Consider the following 21,694-nt stretch of genomic DNA (forward strand, 5'->3'; position numbering starts at 1 on the left):
ACCAAGGGAACCTACTGAGAATGTGCAGATAGAGCACTGGGAACTTTTCTACATAATGAATTTCTTTTTTACCCAACAAAACAGGCATTATAGGATTTTAATATTCATTTCTGCTCTCATTTCCTCTCCCTAATCTCTTAACATGCTGTCACTCAGAACTGAAGCCATGACTATATCGGAAGTTATTTTCTTGAATTATTTATGGAGACTAGTCAGACTGTATGTTGAATCCTAATCCTATGTATACCTGTTTACTATTAATATAAAGAAGAATGTATAATCTGTCACTCATTATGTAATGTGATTAAAACAGTTTGGAAATCAGGTGTTAAAAATGAAAAGCACAGATAGGTTTTGAGACATGGAAACAGCACTTGAGATGGTGTATGTGCAAGTGGGCTGCCAAAAATGGCAAAAACAGGATGTGTCAAACAAGCGGTGAACTTATATCTCATATTCACCTCTCTTCACTGCCAAAAAAATCTTAAATTGAGTACACATATGCTTATTTTTTTAAAGGTAAGATAATTCTTAGTTTTTATGCCAGAGAATTCCTCTTGTTTTAAGAGTTTTTTTTTAACTTGTTTTGGGAAGTCTTGACAAGGTAAATTGTCTTGTTCTGTTGGCAGATAATTTATCTTATTTTAAGCAACATTTACCTAATTTTTGTATGGTTTTTTTTTTGTTTGTCATTTAAGGCTGAGTTTTTGCAGTGTTCTTAACTTATACCACCAAGTACAACCTCAAAACTGGCCAAACCAGCTTCTTTTGCGGCAATGTTTTCCAAGCTGTTAATGCTAAGGCCTGGGCTTGACCAGCACAAAGAAAATGCAAAGTAAAGCATGTTGATTACTTTAGAATCAACTTGACATTATTGTTGTCAATGAAGAGGGGGCCCTGCACAAAATGTTTGGTAACCACTGCCTGAGTGGATGAATAAACAACATCACCAAGTAACTACACACACTGTCTTAAAATACTTTCTCCATGGCAAAGAAATCACTTTCATCAGCATATTATGCGTGTGACTGTTAATACCTCCATCAGGCAGGTTAGCCCAGTAGATGACTCTGTATCCCTGCAGGTTTCCATTAAGAGCCTCTCTGGGCAGAGGCATCCAAGAGAGCGAAATGACCTCTGGAGACTTGGCCACTGCCAGGACGTTTTCTGGAGGCCGAGACGGCACTACCAGACACAGCAGAGGAAAAAAAAAGCATTGGACTGGAAGCTTAAAGGGTGCATGTTCACCAAATACTCAGCCTCTTGTTTATTCATGTTGAATGATTTTTGTCTTCTTAGAGAAGGCTTAACCCTCATCCTTAGTTTACTCTGTAGGATCCCTTACAGTCAGATGGCCAAATTATTGTTTGTGATAAGTTCAAATGACAATAAATACATTTTTTAAAAAGTAACTTGAAAAGTATTTATTAGTGAATAAGTCCTCATGTCTGGCAAACAGGGCAATTCCTCACAAACTGAAAATGCACCTCCTTCCATTCATCACTACAAATGAAGGCTTTCCTGCTTTTCTGCTCCTGCAAACTAATGTACTGAAATATTTCCTAATATAATTCAACAAGCCCTCCGAAGGAGTCTCATGTCCTGCTTGATGACAGCCGTAGGCTTGTAATATTTGACAATTGATCTCATCTTAAATGAGACTAATTCATTTTGAAATCGTGATTAACAAATTCTGGTGAGTCTTTCCACTGTTATTGGTTGCATATTATTCTAAATGCAGCAGCATTTACATCACATGATTACTACATCACATGAGTAAAAAACTACATATTAATGGATTACAACGGAGGTGTCCAGCCTTGGTCTTTGAGGCCCACAATCCTGCAGGTTTTCCACATATCCCTGCTCGAATGCACCTGACTCCAATTGATCAGTCATTGTGCAGAAGATCATAGGCTGTTGGATCCATTTAATGTAAGGCAGGTGTGTTGGAGCAGGTCAACAATGAAAACCTACAGGACAATGGCTCCTTGCAGACCAACTTTTGACACCCCTGGCTTAAAACATAAAGCATTACTCATGACCACATGCACCTATCATAAGTTTATTCTTAGTGTGAAAAAAGGAAATAAATCCTAACATGATCAGATCTGCACACAAATCCAGTTACAGCCGAACATTATAACAGCAACGTTTATAAACATGTACTGTAGTTCACAAAATATCCACTAGATGGAGACCTTATCACAAGAATAGATTTAAGTTTTCTGCTCCTCACAGAATCTGAAGGGTTTGAAACACAAAGGAAGTCAGCTCATAGGAATACAACCAACAATATTTCTAATATATTTCTTACCATCCTCCAGGGTCTTGGTGACCACTTGCTGTGATGACGGACCTGTGCCGGCTCTGTTTGCAGCCTGAACCACCACACTGTACTGAGTAAACTTCTTCAGGTTGTCCAAAACAATGCTTTCTGTGGTGTCTCCGGTTGTATCAACACTGATTATGGTAAATTGGTGGCTCCCACCAGGGCTGTACTCCCTGTAGCCCACCTGGTAGCCACGGATCACGCCATTCTGCAGGTGTTTCTGTGGAGGCTGCAGGATGTAGGTCAGTAAAAGGAACATCGTGAGACAGTTATCGGTTGTGACCTGCAGTATTTTTGTTCAGTAAAATGACAACTATTGCATGTTTCAGCAAGATGGGATTGTTTAGCTATAGATTATTTACTCAACATTTAGATCAACATTAATTTTTATCTGTTGTCAGTTCCACATTTCTAGTTCCAACCACTACAAAGAAATGAAACGCCACACAAACAAAACTAGAAGAGGAAATCAGTTTTAGTGCCTCTACTGATTTCCTCTTTAACTTTACCTTCCAAGAAACTTTGATGCTCTGTGGTGAGGTGGACTCCAGTACAACATCTTGTGGTGGGCCATCAGGAGCTGAAAATCAGACACATCATTTACAATCAATACAATGTCTGTTCAGAACGGACAGATGATCTGCCTTAACCTTCACTAGATGGTGCTACTGGGCAGAAAAAAAGGATTTATTCCCTGTTCATGGCACTTGGAGATTTCACTTTGACTCAGTTTTAATTAAGAAGAAAATGGCATCACCATCGAAATTCTTCTAAAATAATCTGAGAACTTAAACATTCATTATTTAATTTCAGCAATAGATCTCAGAATGCACCATTTTTATGTGGTAAATGCCACAGAGGGATTCATTATAGGCAATCGAGTATAAATGAACACTGATAGAGCTGAGCGCAACACTAATCTGATTTGTTTTCCAATTCATAATAGATGATAGCCTCAATTTTAAAATGTCCATAACATGATTATGTGCAAGAAGACTAAATGTTCTTCTAAAGAAGTTAAATAATTTATGATGACAAAATCAGGTCAATAAAAGACAAATCAGCGCCTTTTAAAACAGATTTGGAGACAGTGGATTTTCATTCTAATAAAGATCATTTAATCCACTACTATTGTCTTATGATCCGTTTATACCACAGCTGTTGCTTTGTCAGAGTTGTGAATCAATGCATTAAGACAAAAGCGGTATATGCATGTAGGTAGATTTTCTTTAATGGGTTTTGTATGATTCATAGTGTATCCATGGGTTACGTATAAAACATGAGAACAGAGGATGAAGCAGAGAGTAATATTTAAGACCTGACATGACTGACACCAAAAGTCAAATTATAAACAAGCAGTTTTTCAGATGATTCTGAATATGTCCTCATTTCATCTAGCAAGTTGTCAATACAAAACACCTAACACTGGCGTGCATATAAGTTACCTCTGCTGCTTTGCTAAAGGGTGATTATAATAATAATAATAATAATAATAATAATAATAATAATAATAATAATAATAATAATAATAATAATAATAATAATAATAATAATAATAACAGTTTGTGTAGCTCTTGTCTTTCAACATGCTTTATGTTTATAGGAAAAATGTAGGTAAATTAGATTGGATGGATATTTTAAGGCAGGACTTGAAGACATAGGATCCATAGTGTTCCCCCAGGTTAGTTGACAAGGGGTTTTAATACAATCAGGTAAACAGTACAAGATGGAAAAAGTCTGATCTCCTTTTGCCTCAAAATATGATCTAGAAGTAGTTATTGGGGCATCATCTATGGATATGAGTTGTCAGTACGTCTGAAATGTAATTGAGAGCACAGCCATTTAAGGCTTTAAATATGAGCAGTAAGATATGAAAAAAAATCTAAATAAAATTGAACAGGAAGCAATGCAGAGTGGCAAACACAAGGGTCATCTAGCCATTCCATTTTGTCCCAGCTATCAGCATAGTTATAGTGTTCTTTAGTTAAATGCAGATGATTAAGTAGATACACAATAAACAACCTCATCGTTGTTGCAGCAACATCGATTATTTAAAAAAAACCAAAACAACATTTTAACACATCTTTTCAAATTAATTTGGTTAATTTCTGTCCTCTCAGGATGTCATCAGGATTCCCTCTCCATTTACAGAGCAATGTAGGTAACATAAAATTAGATTATTTTCCTGAGTGTTGAACCAGGGCATCTATTCAGCCAAGCTGAGACTAGAGTGCCCTCTGCTGGATAATAAAGCGTGTTACTTATGTTTATGTTTCATATACAGACTTTGGTATGAAGCAAACCATACGGGACAAATCTGTTGCTGTTTGAGATCTAATATATACCGTACTTCTAGTTAGGCTTTATTTTAAATAGATAACCTCAAGCACGGTTATAAATATTAATAAATAGGTATGATAAAGAAGTCACAAATATTAAATGTGGAAAAAAAACTCATGAATAAGTGTTAGTGAAGTATTTTATGTGAGAATTTTTAAACAACTTCATACTGGTTTTGCACTTTTAAAGCATTTTGTTTTTGACTGCACATGAGCACCCAAGATGTTTACTAACCTGCTTCATCAGTGGTGATGGTGAGCTCATTGCTGGGGTTGCTATTGCCAATAATGTTCTTGGCAACCATGCGGATGTTGTAAGTGGAAGATGGGTGGAGGTCAATAATAGTAGCCTGATTGAGCTGTGGCGACACGTCTTTGGTTACCTGTGCTGATAACCATGAAGCTAGAGGGAAAACAGTTGGGAAAGGGCAGTAGACTGTTGGCAATGGATAAGAAAAAGTGCATGTCTAATTTCCAAAGCAGTTGGTACACAGTTGACCCAAAAACATAGTTATAATCTATAATTTTGTTTTTGTTCACTTGATTTGTTCTTGCACTCAATATCATATCCTGTGATTGGACTGTTGCCATCAAAGCCCATGGTCCAGCGAAGAGCTATGGTCCGATCTTTAACCTCCCGGATCTCCACCTCTGGAGGATCAGGTGGTTCTGTAGAGACATGAACACAAGCGTAAACCCCATGAAAAAGAACTAGATGTAAGGCAGACCAGAACCATGAAACTTTTTTACTCTGTGATTTACTCCGTAAGAGCTTGGATAAAGATTGCGAATCCCAAGGTACAGCAAAGACTTAATGAGGGAATAAAGTGATAAAGGACAGAAATCTTCCCCAGATGCTTTCTAAGCTGAGTCTGACTGGAGATAAAACTTACCTTGGACTGTCAGCTGTATGATGCCTCTGTCTTCACCAAAAGAGTTGATGGCATGACAGGAGAAGAATCCTGAGTCATCGCGAACAGTTGGCATAATCTGCAACAAAACAACCACAATCGGTGCTTTTTAGATGAGAAAACTTGGCTTAGAGTTATAATACTAAACCTTTGTTCAGTCCTACTTAATTAAAGGACATCATGCCCAGTTCACTTGGTTTTTGCTGCTGTATTTATTATTTTCAGGTAAAGTGAATAAAGGAGAAAACACCTTAACCAGGACACTGTACTAAAAAAATTTTTTGGAAAATAGTCCTTATTATATTTCTCCGTGTAACTTCTTAATGTGTTTTCCCTTCTATCTGCACACACCCCAAATAATCCAAGTTTACTTTGCAATAAAACCTGACCACTGACCATCAGAGTGGAGATGACTTCATCGGCCACTTCTTTGACCGTGACCACATATCGGCTCGTCTCTGGGTTGATGATGCGCTCCTCTTTCTCCCAGCGCACCATGATGGGTTTCTCTCCATGAGCTATGCAGCTCATCCGCTTCTCCTCGCCCTGTGTGGCCAGTGTGGTGTTGGGGTAGGAAGTAATCATAGCTGGGACTGGATGGGCAGAAGATGAAAGAAATGAAAGGAAACTTGTAAATAATACCACAACTATGTACTGTAATATGCGTCTGCAAGTGAAAAATAGAGTTACACTGGAAAAACATCTTTCATAAATCTCATAACATAATAAAGTGGACATATTTCTAACACTAAATTAAACACATTTTAGAAACTGCAACACATTCACAGTGTTGCTAATCTTGTGCTGACAAAACTAAATTTTTTCTTATTCTGTGACAATCGTAGCAACCGCTCAAACACTCCAGGGACCCTTATGAACTTGTGTTTGAGTCTGCACGTCTTCCCCAATACTTAGAAATTGAAAAGGAGCCCTTCAGGTGAACCTGAGCCTGCTTTGATAACAGCAGTGAACGGTAACATGCTGCCTTCTGAAGATGAGGCAGAGGAATGGAGAAAAAAGCAGTGACTCCTGCGTGAACTCCCATCAGTCTGAGTGTGGAGCCGGTCTGGCTCTACGCTGTAACCACACACCGGGCTCATTAGCAGCACGTCTAGCCCGTGTGTGTGTGTGCGCGCGCATGTTCAACAGCGTGGCTCACCCACAACCTGCACTCACATAGACACACACAGCTTCGTTCAGCTGTCTTTTTCTCTCTACTTACATGAAGCTTTTTCCTGATTGTAAAATTCTGAGACTTTTGGGTGCTATTCAGGGTATAATGATCTCTAAAGTGGGAAGCTCCTGAATTGGATTAAAGCATATTAGCTCATGCAGTTTGACTAGACTGAACACCTGCATTGGTCTGTATTAATGTGGATCTTATTGAAGTTATTATCAGACACATTACAAAGCATTTAAAACAGTTGAAATAATCTTCTGCCTGTATGAGTGAAGAGTGTTGACAGTGAGAGGCTTTCAGAAAAACAAAAGCAACTTAAACATTTGATTAAATGTCCACTTTATGTAGCTGTCTAATTTTAAACCTTGAGCCATTTATTGGCAGTAAAAATGTTTAATTTCAGTCTGCCACAGCCAATCAGGAGCACCGCAGGAGACTGATGTTGAGCTGTGTGCATGAACAAGTCTAATAATGTTATCCTCCCAGAATGAAATTTCAACAATACATTATTTTATTTGTACTTTACTTGTTGTGCAAATAATTTAATAGTTTAATCTTTTTGTTAAAACAGATTTCTATTCAATCTCCTCAGGACTGACAAATTGCTGACGGAACTGTTGTTTACCTGATGCTGCTCGTGTAAGGTTTACTGTTTGATACAGCTTTGGCCCAGAAATACATTCATTACTAGTAACAGAAGCAACAGTGGTTCCAGTTGTAAATATGACAGGAAATGCCACAAAATAAAAGAGCATCTCTCCACCGTTTGTGTTGCTGACAGCTCCTGATGTGCTGCAGTTGGAGAAACCTGTAAAACTCGAAACTCTTGCCTTGGACTCTTCTGACATTGTAAACAAACTTGTGTTGTTATTCATGTCATCCTTCCGGACATGGTAATTAAACGCGTGTGTCATGCATTTGGCCAGCAACACGGAAGTGCGTGCATATACTATACTTCCACCGGCTGCTCTGACAACACAGATGTGTGCTTAGACTTTGCACTCTTGTAATCTTGTAATGAATTACTATTTTTTAACCACATCGTTGTCTGCCTCGTCTTTCCTGACCAGCTGCTGTGTTGCGGCTCCTGAACGCACTGAGAGCCGGTTCGTGAAGAGGCGTGTTCCTATTACATTAGAAAAACGCTTTACATGGTAACGGTGCTGAAGCATATTTGAGCAGGATATATTTTAGGTATTTTATTCAGTGTAATACCACATGATTTGATGCTATGATGAGTTAAAGACCTCCCAATACTTCCAGCAGTATTATGGAAGGATTTTGATAATACCTCTTTACAACAATTTACCTTAAAGGCTCAAATGAATTTACATTTGCGCATTTCTCTGGTCATTCCAGGCTATAGTCTTGTCTGGATCTCCTCTGAGTGGTGTCCTAACTTGAGATAAGTGTCTCACCCATTATTTGCTGTGTTCTCTACTTTGCTGTTAATCTGATGTAGTGAAAGGCAGGTAATAGGCTTTTGATACAAATTATGGTATTTAATGTTGGGAAAATCCTAATTGCCTTTTAATGTTCTCTGTTGTTTACTCCTACTGTAGAAGTTACTTACTGTAATTTGGGTCCTTGTTTCTCAAAAATAATTGACTGGAGCAACTTAGACAGATAATCAACTTCTTGTTTTCTTTAAAAGGACACAGGGATGAATAGTTCTTACCCTATGAAGACCACATCTTAAGATAGGATGTTTATTTTAGGGATTTTGACATTTATACTGTAATGGCAGGTACATGCAGCAGATACTTGTGGTTTGAGGTCTTTGTTTCCAAGAAGCAAAGCAATACGGGTGTCTGAGTCAGAGTGTGACTGTCTGTGCCCTCCTGAATAACATATCTGCAAGCAGGAATGTTTTACTGTGTGTGCATATGTATGGGTGTGTGCTTGCAAGTGGCTGTGTCTGGGGCAGCTTAAGTGGGCGAGCACAGAGAGCAGAAAACACTTGTGCTCATGACACATCTCAGCCACAGTACACGATGGAGGAGAAGGAGAGAGCATGTACCCCTGCAGCGCTAACTATGATCCCTCACTCACTCCCTCTATCTCCCTCCTCAGGCTCCCACCAGGATAGTCATGATTTAATGATGAGAGGGACCGCTTTGATTATTCATACACAGTAGACAAGTCCACTGGCTGCACTGTTGTCTCACACAGGCACATGCGCTTTCAAGTGTGTACATATATGCACGCACAAGGACACGTACAACTCTTGTCATTCATAGATGCACAAATACCTGCAAATACAGAGGTGCTGGCATAGCAATGTGCATTTGTATACTGATAGAAAAAAAAAAAACTTAACAGAAGCAACATCAGCAAAAAAGAAAAAAAAAAAACTAGGAATGCAAGTGCAACCAACAAACTACACCAGAGGCAATGACACATGTACACAAGAGGTATGTGACACTGTGTAAATATATATATCACACTTGTCTCTCCACATACACAATAACCCTGTGGGTTGAATTGCATTTAGTTTGGCTTTATACAGACACTGGTGTGTTACTGCTTGACAATAAAGTGTGTTTGGAAGGTTAGACAATCACAAGTCAACTATAATACTTGACATTCTAATTATAACAAGACATTTATTATACTTTACACACTGTGTGTGTGTATGTGTGTGTGTGTGTGTGTGTGTGTGTGTGTTTATCTGCTCTTTGCATTATCCTAATGTGTCGAACATTAAAACTTTGCAAAAGTACTTATATGTGCCCGTAATAATCCACAAACAGGACAACCTGATCAACCTTTTTTCATCGTAATACTTATATTAGCACTTATATTTCAACAAACTTAAATTTTCTGGATATCTGGGAATTTAAAGGTGATTAAGAGCCTCAGACTATGTAATGATAGTGTGTTCTGCTGGACTGCTTTCCTTTGACACAGTTTGCTATTCCATCCAGAAATGTAAACCCCAAAGTAAAGATGTAAAAAATTTGCCCTATATCAGCTTTGCTCAGAAAGTCTCTAGAATTTTCTTTTGCACCAGGTCGTCTCAGATGGACATAAAGACAGTGGACGGGTATTTTATAACTGTTATAAAATAGTCATAAAATCATAACATTTGGGATGTTATGAGTGAAAATGTGTGAAGCTAAAATTATGTATATTGACATTTGTAGACACAAATACTACCATCAAGGTTGTGTATTTTCCATGGAGGTGCATGATTATTTTAGCAGGTCAATACCAAACTGTGTTCTGCACGCTCTGTGTGTTCTCCACTGGCATGTCTGCAGCAGCTCTGATCTGTCTCTTTCTACTGAAAATGGACAAAACACGAGGTGGAGCATTTTAAATATTTTCAATCTGGGCCTAAATAAAACATTTGTTTACAAAAATCAACTAAAATTGGGAATACATAGACATTCACAAGTAAAAACATAAAAAATATTTTTTTCTGTTTTAAATGGAAAGGAACTGAGAAATTACCGATTTAATAATGTTGTGCACTTAAGAAAAGCTTTGTGGAATTATGGATAGTATGCAATGTTTTGTCTTCATGTTAACACTATGACATATTATGTGATACAGCAGGTAATTTACTTCTTGTCCAGCATCACCTGGATGACTCAAACTCTGCACAACCATACTGAGGATGGAATATTGAGAATGGATGTACAGTATAGACACATGGATGTTAAACATATCTGTGATTAGCTAATATACAGTATAAGCTGTAGTATGTTTGTCTTTTCCACAGTACGCTTCCTTATTTGAAGCTGCCAGATAAATAAATAAACAAATAAATGTTGTGCTGCTTGCATGTGTTTATGTGTGCATGTGTGGATCTTCATGTACTGTCAGTGTAGTTTTATTTGTGTCATACTTGGGACTGGCAACATTTAAAGGGATGCTATTATGGTATTGGAGTTTTCTGAGCTTTCTAAAGTGTTACAGTGTTGAATCCTCATCAGACATGTGAACGGCACTTATTTTTATCACCTAAACACATGTTTGAGTTTGAGTTTAAGTTCCAGCCCTCTCTCTGTTCGGTTTCCATGACGACGAAAAACGTGTCGTTTTAGAAAGTTTTTTCTACTTCGAAATCCTTGTGACGTCCCGGGGAATAAGGTTCGGTGATTGGTTACCTTCTACTGGTTAACAAGGGCATGTACAAATACATCATTCGTTGCTGTGGGTTGCTGTTTTCCACTTCGTTTTCAGGGTCTGATTCAGGTTCTAACATGTAGGGCTGTATGCTATGTGTTGACATTATATTTTGGTTTTTTTTTATTGAGTTCATATTAGCCTAATCCTTCTGTTTATGAGATGTTACAATGACGGCGAAAGCAGGTGCGGTGCATGCTCTCAATGTAGTGCAGTGGCGGGAGGCGGGGCTTAATGCGGAAGAGTCTCAATCCACTCGTTTTGCCCACAGGCTGATCTGACAGCCTACGAAGAGGGTCGGTCTGAAGTAAATACAGCAATTTGTGACATAATAATAATCAATCCCAGCCCTTCTGGGCTCAGAAATAAAAATAAATTAGCCTGAAATGCACATGATTTGCACATAAGTTCCACTTTAAACCTTATCCTTCATTCCCTTGCAGCCCTGCCCTCTCCCTTGCTTTCTACACCGTCATTCCTTTACTCATTGTCCCTGCACAAGAAATTGCTGATTGTTTTTGCAATTTAAGAATTTAAAGAGAGTCCTGTCAACAGCGTCTCCTCAGTAGCTTTTAAATCTGAGGCCTTTGGGGAACAAGTTCGCATCAATACGGATATCATGATTGCTTGTCAAAAGAACTCTAGACAGTACAAACAATGATTAGACACAAGGAAGGAACTATTTACATGTCTTTACAGTATATTTGTAAATGCAAATGTATGAATACACCTATAAAGACAGATGTTTCATTTTTTTACTGACCTTGTAATAACGTGTGCACATATGTGAATGAAACATGACACAGGAGGCAGAAACTAGCATGCTCCATAATCTGCACTGATCTTGGTTGTGCTTCAGCGCCTCGTGCAAAGGTGAGGCTTTCTCATCTCCTCATCTCATCTCAATTCATCTACCATGCAGCACTTGCAGAGCCTCAGGCTAAACCTATTCTTTTCGATAGTCTGTAATTGCTCAGTTGATGTATATTTTTAATATCTAGCAATATTACCAGAGCTTGGTAATAAAACACGGATGGGTAGAAGAGGAAGTGTAAATGGAGAGAGAGGAGATAAGGGAAAGAATGAAAACTGACGGTAAGAAACATGAAGGAAAGGAAGGGAACAAAGACTGCAGGGTGCAAAGAGGAGAAGAGGGAGGAATAGAAGTATAAGATGGAAGATAAATAGAAAGAGATGGACCTTTTTATATCCTTAGATCACATTGTCACGCTATCCTCATAGTGTCTGACTTTCCACTGAGTAGAGTAACCAAGAGCACAGTCAGAACAAGTATTTTGTAAAAAAAAAAAAGTACAACTGAGACATCTTTGCATGGTGAAGAGATAAATGTAGTTATTTGTGAGTATAAAGATTTAAATTTGATCAAATTAGTCTTGTAAAAACAACATGAGTGGTTTTTTGTCTCTCTGTTTTGGCCCTGTGATAGACTGGCAACCTGTCAAGAGTGTACCTCTTAATTGTTGAGACAGTCTCCATTCTTCCTGCAACCCTAAACTGGATACAGAAAAATGACTGGCAAATTGTTCCCATATCTTACTGACTTTTCAATGATTCTGTTTAAATTGTCTTAAATGGACATCATTTGGTGCTGAGCTAAAGATGCAGTTGCAGTTACAGTTGCAGCCTATAAGCTAAACCAGACAAGCCTTTTTTGGCTTTGAGTGACAGTGAAAACCTGTAGGACCGATGTCCTGCGGGACCGATGTCCTCCGGGACCGACGTCCTGCGGGTTTTCTGATGTATCCCTGATCAAACACATCTGACTCACATTACATGCATCCAACAGCCTCTGAAGTTCTGCACAATGACTGTTTATTTGAGTCAGATGTGTTGGAGGGATACATGGAAAACCTGCAGGATTGTGGCCCTCCAGGATCCGAGCTGTTCTCACAGTAGTGAGAGTGTTACTTACAAAAAACAAAATTGTGTTGAATGTGATGGGTTGTTTTCATAAACTGTGATTAGTGGCTTAGTGAAGCACATGATTGTTAGGCTGACAGGCGACTTGAATGCTACTCGAAATAACAATGTGGATAAAAGTTAATTAGGATTAAACTGTAAAAAGAGCTTTTTTTAAATGAGTCAAGCTCTTTAGCTTTTTAAATCGCTAAAAAATATTCTTCTGGAAACACAAGATTTTCACTGTACAGCATCCACAAGGCTAATGTATAAAATGAAGACATGATAACATTGAAAATAATTTATTCATTTGTGGTTTTTAGATTAAACATTTGGGTGTAGATTGCTTTTAGTAGTATACAATCTTGGTTGCATTAATACACTTGGATGATACAAACACAGCAGCCAGGCTTTAAAAGGCTTTAATGAAGCTGATAATGTGCGATTTTGCCTTTTAGACCTTCTCTCACTGCTGGATGTGTGAGAAACAAAGACAGACTGAGAGCGCAAATAAAGCAAAGAAACATGCAGACTGTTTCTCCCTTGAGCCCAACAGCAGCTTCTAATTGAGGTATTGACTGATTTAAATGAGGCAGAAATGCTCTCAAGAGTTCGAACGTCTCATAACACACACTTGCACACAACTGCACACACTGCATGCAAGCAGAATACACAAAATGAACTATGCATGGAAACACAAACACATGCTTATAATAAAAAAAAGCCTTCGTTATGTATGAAAACAAATTTATGCTTATAAGTAACAACAAATGCGTAGCTGCACATGCAAACAGAAAAACTAAAGTCTACAGACTTAATGGTGTTGGTAAGTACGAATACAGTAATGGTCTCACTTTTTCAAACCACTCATGCGAGTAAGTAGTCGTTTATTGAAAGCCTCTTGAATGCACAAGTACATTTTAGGTATTGAAAAGTGAAAAGCATGAAGTTGAGCCAGCATGTCATTACTAAGCAGCCAGTTGTGGTTAAGGAACAGGACATAGTATTATCACAGACATGAAGGCTGTATCAAAGCTAACTGAATCAAGAAATACTCTTCTTTTAAGTAAATCTTTAAAGTAACATTGTGACAAAAAAGTAACATTGTGAAAAAAAAATCATTTAAACTGCATCCAGTTCAAATGAAACTTAATCGTTACTTTTTTAGTTAGAATTTTAAGATAACAGCATTTAATTAACTGAATTTATTGGAGATTGATGTGCAAATTACATGAATTAATATCAGTCTTTATTAGTTTATAGACATACAGTGCTGATGTCAGTATTCATACTGGCATATATACGACTAAAAGTCAAAGGATTTCTTCATGTTAGAAAGTAAAAAAAAGTTGTAAATATTCCCTTTTGGAAAAAAGAAATGAATAAAAAAATAGAAAATTAAAGAATAAAGGATAATGATGAAGGCATTGCATTGTTTGTAACATTTTGTCATGATCAAAATCAAAGATTAAATAGCAGCAGTGGAAACTAGTCTGGATGGATGCTAGTAGCTGTTGCTGTGCAGGTACATATCAGCAGAACACTTAGACGCATAATGAAAAAAAACATTCAGTACTCTATTTGGTAAAATACAGATAGCTATATCTCGTATTTTGTTATTTTTAGGCAAGTTGAAAGACCAAGGATTTTGCTGGAATTCTTTATATTTAATTAATTGAACAAAATCATATTATGTTTAGCAGACTGAGTTCACTGGTTGAAGTGACTTTAAGTTGTATGGGTGCAAACTTTCTTCAAGAGGTTAAGTATGGCTTTCTTCAGATTTGCTTTGTTGCTTTGCTTTATAGCAACAAACGCTTATCGAAAGCTCAGTAAACAGAAGAAGAAAATAACTTGAAATGATCTCAAATGTGTGAAATATGTTATTATGGATGATGAATCACAAGTGAAATACTTTTAACGGTTGAGCAACCTTTTAGAAAAGCAATTTTAAAACATGCAGAAGGTGAATTAACATTATCTCAATTACAAATTGGATTTGTTTCAGTCAAACTTAAACACATCATTAGAGGCCACTTCATCTGTCAGTTTTAACATCTCTGTAAGCAAAACCTTCCCACTGACAACTTCCATAGTTTGTAGTAATTAGTCTATACCAAAGAATGATTCTGACATTATAACTTTACTTCACTCAGTGTTCAGATAAAGCAGCTGCACACTTGGTAAGTTGTTGAAAATTAACTAATCATAACTCATTAATATTTTGTGAATTTTTTATTTGGTTTGTTAAAAAAAATCCCAGACTTATGTCAGAATATATCATATGGAACAATGGTTCAGATTAGATCAGGTAAGTATACGAGACTGTGTGGAGGTATGAGCGGTCAAAGGGCATAAGAAAAATAAAGTTCCAAAAGTTCATTTATTATCATTTTTTTTATTTGTAATTAATATTATATAAAGACAATTTCTATGAGATGAAAGGAGTTACTTCCATTAAACTGTTATTAAGTGAAATTTAATCCATGTATGCACAATCCTGCCCAACTTGACGTAATGATGATTTATTCATATTAGAGAGTAAAGCAAGCTGTCAAATGTTCCCTTTTTGTAATAGAAAGTTAATTATAAATTAAATAATAAATAGATATTTAAAAAGATAATTAGAATTAACAAATGACTCAGCTAAAGTGCTAATTTTATGAATATTCCCTAATGAGCGAGAGGTGTACGACATAAAGCAGAAGCTTTGAGAGACCAGCTTTCCTGGTCAGTGTTCACACATTCGACTATTGTTACGGTTAGACGATAACACAGACTAAAAACCAATCTAAGTGTATCTATGTGAAGCCATTTTTTTCTGAATGGAAGTTTACAGTTTATTATGCTTCTGAGAGCTGGGTTTACGGGCGCTACAGCCACAGTGTTTGCTTTCTGCATGGTAGAATGCAGAAGAAGAAAAAAATGTTAGAACAGCCATAGGTCAACTTGCTGCATAGCAACTGGGAGCCACAGTCAGAAAACTGACCTATGAAAACACAGTATATTTGTCTCTGAGCCTGCTGCGGCAGTACTGACAGCCTCCCAGCTTTATGCACTGCAAGGCTTAATTACAGTGACACATAAATATCCAAAGCATGCCAAAAGATGTTAAAAACAAAAGAAAGGGAAAAAAAAAAGAGAGAAAAGAATGCTGATTTACCCAGAAGGAAAGTTATATGCAAACAATTTTCTTTCACAGACCAGTCAGAGGTCAGTATCTGACAGGGAACATTTTTAGCCTATAAAATCTCACTTATGATGGTGTTTGGCCTTCGTTGTGTTTCTCTCCATGCACAACTTTCCATATGTAACGTTTTGAGTGACTGAGACATGAAAGAAAAAGCTTTAGAGAACAGGAACAAAAAGATGGATGCCCATCAGCAGGGAGCCTCGTGTTCTCGTTTCATAACTGTAGAAATGGGAAAATAAGCCCTGCACACATCCAAGGACCATAAAAATGAAGAGTCACTCCTGAATCTGTGAGCTACATGCTAGTGTAGCTCACAGTAGAGACAGGAGCCCTTTAGACAAGACATTCCTGCACCAGTCACTAAAGCAAAAGCTGACTCACACAGAGAGAAAAAATCGAGATGTTGAGATTTACTAAGGTTTGAAGAAGCTGCATGCATTGTCATCTTTCTGCTCCGCAATTTCAAAAAACAGGATAAGAACCTGCTTTTTATTACTATTACTTGTAACGTGTATTAAATTAATGATCCATATCATGGTAGTTTGAATATATGTAACATGAAATCTGTGTCTTCTTTGCTGTTTATCTCATGCCCATAATATTTTTCCAGGAATGTTACAATATATTGTAATATATAAATAATACCACATGAGATGTGGTATTACTTGGATATAATTTAGGAGAAGAAAAGCAAAAGAAACCACAAACAAAGATGTGTGCACGATCAAATGCATGGTCTTACTTTTGACGGTGAGGTACATGGACTTGCTGACATCAGCTCCAACGTCGTTGCTGACTTTACATAGGTAAAAACCGCTGTCGTCTTCCAGCACATGTTTGATGAGCAGAGAGCCGTTGCTCAGCAGCTGAATACGAGAGCCACTGTTCAACAGGATGGGTTGGAACTGGGGGACACCAGCACCTGATGCAAGCACATAGAGATTTTATGAAAAACCTGAAAGCAAACATTTAGTTTAACATAGCCTGTGCAATACACACCTGCAATAAGAAAACAGTGAAAGAAGCTAAAGCAGCGAATTGTACCAAACGACAAGATGACCTGGGGTGTGAGTGTGTGTGAGGACATGCATTAATTTGACCATGCTTCAGTGTTTACAGATTTGATGACAAAGCCTGGTAGATTTAGGGAGGATTGCAAACATGTTTCTAAACATCACTCCTAAATCCTTATATCACTAAACATCTGCTGAGTAAAACCGAAGACGGAGCTGCTGGTGTGATGCAATCAAAACAGACATTAATGCGCATGTTTGAATCGATGACAGATTGATGTGGGAAAACAAGAAGCAGAAGAAGAGCCAAGACTCCTCGCATTGCATTCAGTTTTCAGCCCATGTCGAGGTTCCAAGATGTCCACTAGAAGTTAGATAAGAGATTTTTTCTGACTCCTTATTTGTCTCTGTCAAACTGTGGATTCATAAACAGCTTTAAGTAAAGACGTTATTGTGCATAAATACTTTTAATACAAGGACATTACAAGGAACTTCAGTTGATGCCAGACCCGGTGGGCCGGTATATTTTTTGGGGGATGACACAGTTTATTTATTGTTCTGACTGGTCAATAAAACTCAGTAGATAAGCTGCCAAACTAACACTGGGCTAACTAACACCACCCCCTTTCATTCTGCCTGCCTAAAAATTCATTCAAATAGCCAGCTAGGACTTTTCTTTTCTGGCTACCTGCCCTTAAAATATGCTGATCTGCAGCCCACCGCCCAGGATAAACCAGTCAGATTCTTCAAATTCCTTTTTGATTCTGTGCCAGTGGATGCAGCTACCTGTCAGACCCAAGAAGAAGGAAGGAAGGACAAAAGAAAGAAGATATGATATGTATGTGTGAAGAGATTTGTGGCGTGTATGACATGAGCCAGTCTGAGCCTAAATTACTGGGCAGATTTTCTTTTTTTTTGCCTAGTCTGTCTCTGGGTGTTGTTGTCATCCCCGTCTCTGCTTTTAAGGAAGTTAATTATATGGGCAGATATTCTCAGGTTTCCACTTTACCACTTTTCTGACTGATGAATGCACCAGTATATTTTAGAGCAAGTACAATTGTTTGGAAAAAATATACACACATGTCACAAATCCAAACTACAGCTTGGTTAACTGAACCTTGTGGTGCTTCTGATTGGTGAAGCTTGTCTCAAAAAATTGCAAATGAGCAGATCCACAGACTGTTCGAGATCATCTCTAGTTTACATTCAATATTTAACAATCTAATAACAATAATCCAACTATAAATACTAATTAAATATTGACACAGTCATCAGTATAAGGTGTGTGTGGTTTGTTGAATACTGTTTGTCCTTGGTAATGTTGAAAAACAGCAATCCTTCTGCAGCAATCCAAAAACAGCACTAATATCAGCTTTTCACTGACTCTCCATCCTCCTTCAACACACACATGCAGACTGGGAAAACCAACAGAACTCCCCGTCAACTTCCTGCCAATCACATTTCTTAAATTGTCTAGAAATTTTCTCCTCTTAAACTCAGATAAGACTGAAGTAATTCTCATTGGATCTGAAAAACTCAGAGCTAAATTTTCCAGTTTTGTAATAAACCTGGATGGCATTACTTTAGCTTCCAGTGCTACAGTGAGAAACCTTGGAGTAATATTTGACTCGGACCTGTCCTTTGGCCTACATATTAAGCAGGTTACTAAAACAGCCTTCTTTCATTTACGTAATATAGCCAAAATTAGGGACATTCTGTCTCAGAGTGATGCAGAAAAACTGGTTCACGCTTTTGTTACTTCGAGACTAGATTACTGTAACTCTCTATTACTGGGCTGTCCTAAATATGCCCTGAAAAGCCTTCAGCTGATCCAGAATTCTGCAGCCAGAGTCCTGACCAGAACCAGCAGGAGAGATCATATTTCTCCAGTTTTAGCCTCTCTTCATTGGCTGCCTGTTGAATCTAGAATAGAATTTAAAATCCTTCTCCGTACATATAAAGCCCTCCACAACCAGGCACCACCATATATCAAAGACCTCATTGTTCCTTATATACCAAGCAGAGTACTTTGTTCGCAGACTGCAGGCTTACTTGTGGTTCCTAGAGTCTCAAAGAGCCGAGCAGGAGGCAGAGCCTTTGGTTATCAGGCCCCTCTCTTATGGAATAAGCTCCCAGTTAGTGTTAGGGAAGCAGACACCCTCCCCACCTTTAAGACTAGGCTGAAGACTTATCTTTTTGATAAGTCCTATAGCTAGGGATGGTTAGCATCCCTTAGTTATGCTGCTATAGGTTTAGACTGCTGAGGGACATTTCCTGATACACTGAGCTTCTTTCTCTTTCTCTTTATCTCTCTCTTTTATCCCCCCCCCCCTAACAGTGTTGCATCATTAACATGTATGTCTCCTGTCTCAGCAGGTCTCCCTGGCCGGGAGTAGCAGTTCCTGTTGTCTGTTGTCTTTCTGTCCTCTTCCCCCCACACAGCAGAGGCAGATGGCTGCCTGTCCTTGAGCCGGGTTCTGCCGGAGGTTTCCTTCCTGTTAAAAGGGAGTTTTTTCCTTCCCACTGTTGCCAGTGTGCTTGCTCTGGATGGGAGATTGAGTTGGACTCAACTCAATCTGTTGGTTTCCTTATATAGGCTATTATGAATTGGCCTTCATTATGTTTTCCCCTCTGTCTGTAAAGCGTCTTGGGATGGCATTGCCGTGATTTGACGCTATATAAATAAAGCTGAATTTAATTGAATTGAATTAAATGAGACGCGTCATAGTTCACAGGACTGATCGACAGGTTTTCTGATCTCTGAGCTTGTAACATGTGCATTGGCACTCTGTAACTCTCAGTGCATCAGTAACAGGCTCTGAATACAGCAGCACGCTTAACATGACAGTTGTATGCATGTAATATGTCACCCAGTCTGTTACTGTACCACTCAGGACTGTTCAGACAAAGCTAATCAGGCATGAGGCCTGTTTGTCTCTCATACACCCAACAACAGGCACGCGCGCACACAAATCCCATCAAAGGATGGAAAACACATCTGATTGTTTCATTCTTTTGATCCTGGGGCCAAGCGCACACACATACACACAGCACTCTGCATTAGTTGTTGGAGAAAGCTTTCATCCCAGGTTATATGGATGATGGAGCGAACATCTGGGACCCATCTTCATCTGTCCTGCTCAAGTGGCTAAACTCACCTGCCATCGTCTTATCTGTCTGTCTGTCTGTCTGTCCGTTCTAATGGTAAAGTTTGAAACCCTGCAGTCTGAAATCTTTTTGTTTAAATTTTTCTTTTTTTTACATTTTGTTTACATATATAAGATATGTGTGAAGCAAATGGACCTCAAATCATCTGTCCACAAGGTAGCTACTACTCTAGGCAAAATTATACCTGTAATAATTTAAATACTTTCACATTTTTAAATATGGGAGTGCATTTTAGTTGAAATGGGCTTTGTGTACCTTTGGAGTGTTCCCAGACAATGGTGGGTGGTGGATAGCCTTCAGCAGAGCAGTTGAGAGTCACAGTTTTTCCATAGATCCCATCTTGATTCTCAGGTTGAACCACAAATTGTGGAGGAACTGTATATGGATAAAAAAAAAAAAAAAAAAAAAAAAGTAAATATAAAAGACAGCACAATATCTATAAGTTGACTTTGATGCTGAATGTTTAGTTGTTTTCAACAGAGAAAACAGCTTTTCTGAGATTTCGCACTTTCAGATGGAGAAAGGAGCTTTGGAAAGGGTACGGTGGAAAGAAAAATTTGCGCCCATCTTGTAGATTATTGTAGTCCACAAGGTGTCTTCAGTTTCTATGTGCTCTCTCACCTCTAACTATTAGCTGACTTTGGTGTTCCACGGCGGCTGCCTCATTGCGAGCAATGCAGGTGTAGTTGCCATTGTGGTCAGGTGTCAGGTTGTTAATTCGCAGCGAGCTGGTAAAGTCGATGTTGTCGACAGTCACACCCAGGCTGGCGGGAATTGGTCGTCCATCCTTCTGCCATGTGATATCCAATGGCCGGTCACCTGACATGACGACGCAGGGTATGAAGACCCGCTGACCAATGGTGAAACGCTGAAACTCGAAGGGCTGGATATAGGGAGGAACTGCAAGCAAGAGAAAGAATAAAGATAAAATGTGAATCTAAAACTGAGTGTCAAAGGCCACCTTAGTTTCATCAATACTTTTGGCAAGGATGAATGGTTTTTTGTTGTTTATTTATTTATTCTTTTTGTTAGAGTAAATCCATGAATTTTTCACCAACTTTCTTTGAAGAAGCAACTAGAAGAAGATAAGATGATCTTAAAACATTTCGCAGTAATTTCTTTCATGGTAACACAGATTTTTCAGCACAAGAAGGCAAATCAACACACACAAGTTAAAATTCAAGTTGATTCAAGTTAAAAAGAAATGAGCTTGTGGTTTTTGTCATCTTAAATGATTAACACTGATCTTCCATCCTGCAAACTTTATAATTTTCCTACGACTCGGATCCAGTATTTTTTTTACTGACATGCAGTCTTGAATTATTTATATATAACATTAAATAAGTTACAAATAGGGAGAAGAAGAAAAGAGTAAGACGATAACACTCTCAATATGAATCTTCCAGCCCCACCATCATGCTTCATAAATACCTTCTCTTATAATTCATCATTTGGAACAAGGTTAATTTATTTACTCATGTATTTACTTTCATTTAATTGAGGT

At 38.1% G+C, this 21,694-nt stretch overlaps 1 protein-coding gene across 3 annotated transcripts in view; it reads right to left on the reverse strand.

The window, feature by feature from the left end:
- dscamb (Down syndrome cell adhesion molecule b) overlaps positions 1 to 21,694 on the reverse strand; it is a gene marked incomplete at both ends in the record, with an annotated part of 117,928 nt that overhangs the window by 15,324 nt on the left and 80,910 nt on the right. For all 3 annotated transcript variants that reach the window (XM_079246937.1, XM_079246938.1, XM_079246936.1), the window contains 10 exons: positions 1,039 to 1,185; positions 2,318 to 2,561; positions 2,842 to 2,912; positions 4,907 to 5,074; positions 5,212 to 5,340; positions 5,565 to 5,661; positions 5,979 to 6,175; positions 16,752 to 16,931; positions 20,446 to 20,565; positions 20,812 to 21,090. In XM_079246937.1, the coding sequence (XP_079103063.1) occupies positions 1,039 to 1,185; positions 2,318 to 2,561; positions 2,842 to 2,912; positions 4,907 to 5,074; positions 5,212 to 5,340; positions 5,565 to 5,661; positions 5,979 to 6,175; positions 16,752 to 16,931; positions 20,446 to 20,565; positions 20,812 to 21,090 (1,632 nt within the window). The remainder of the gene's footprint in view (positions 1 to 1,038; positions 1,186 to 2,317; positions 2,562 to 2,841; positions 2,913 to 4,906; positions 5,075 to 5,211; positions 5,341 to 5,564; positions 5,662 to 5,978; positions 6,176 to 16,751; positions 16,932 to 20,445; positions 20,566 to 20,811; positions 21,091 to 21,694) is intronic.

The sequence above is a fragment of the Telmatherina bonti genome (assembly GCF_933228915.1).
Source record: "Telmatherina bonti genome assembly, chromosome: 9".
Classification (NCBI taxonomy): Eukaryota; Metazoa; Chordata; class Actinopteri; order Atheriniformes; family Telmatherinidae; genus Telmatherina; species Telmatherina bonti.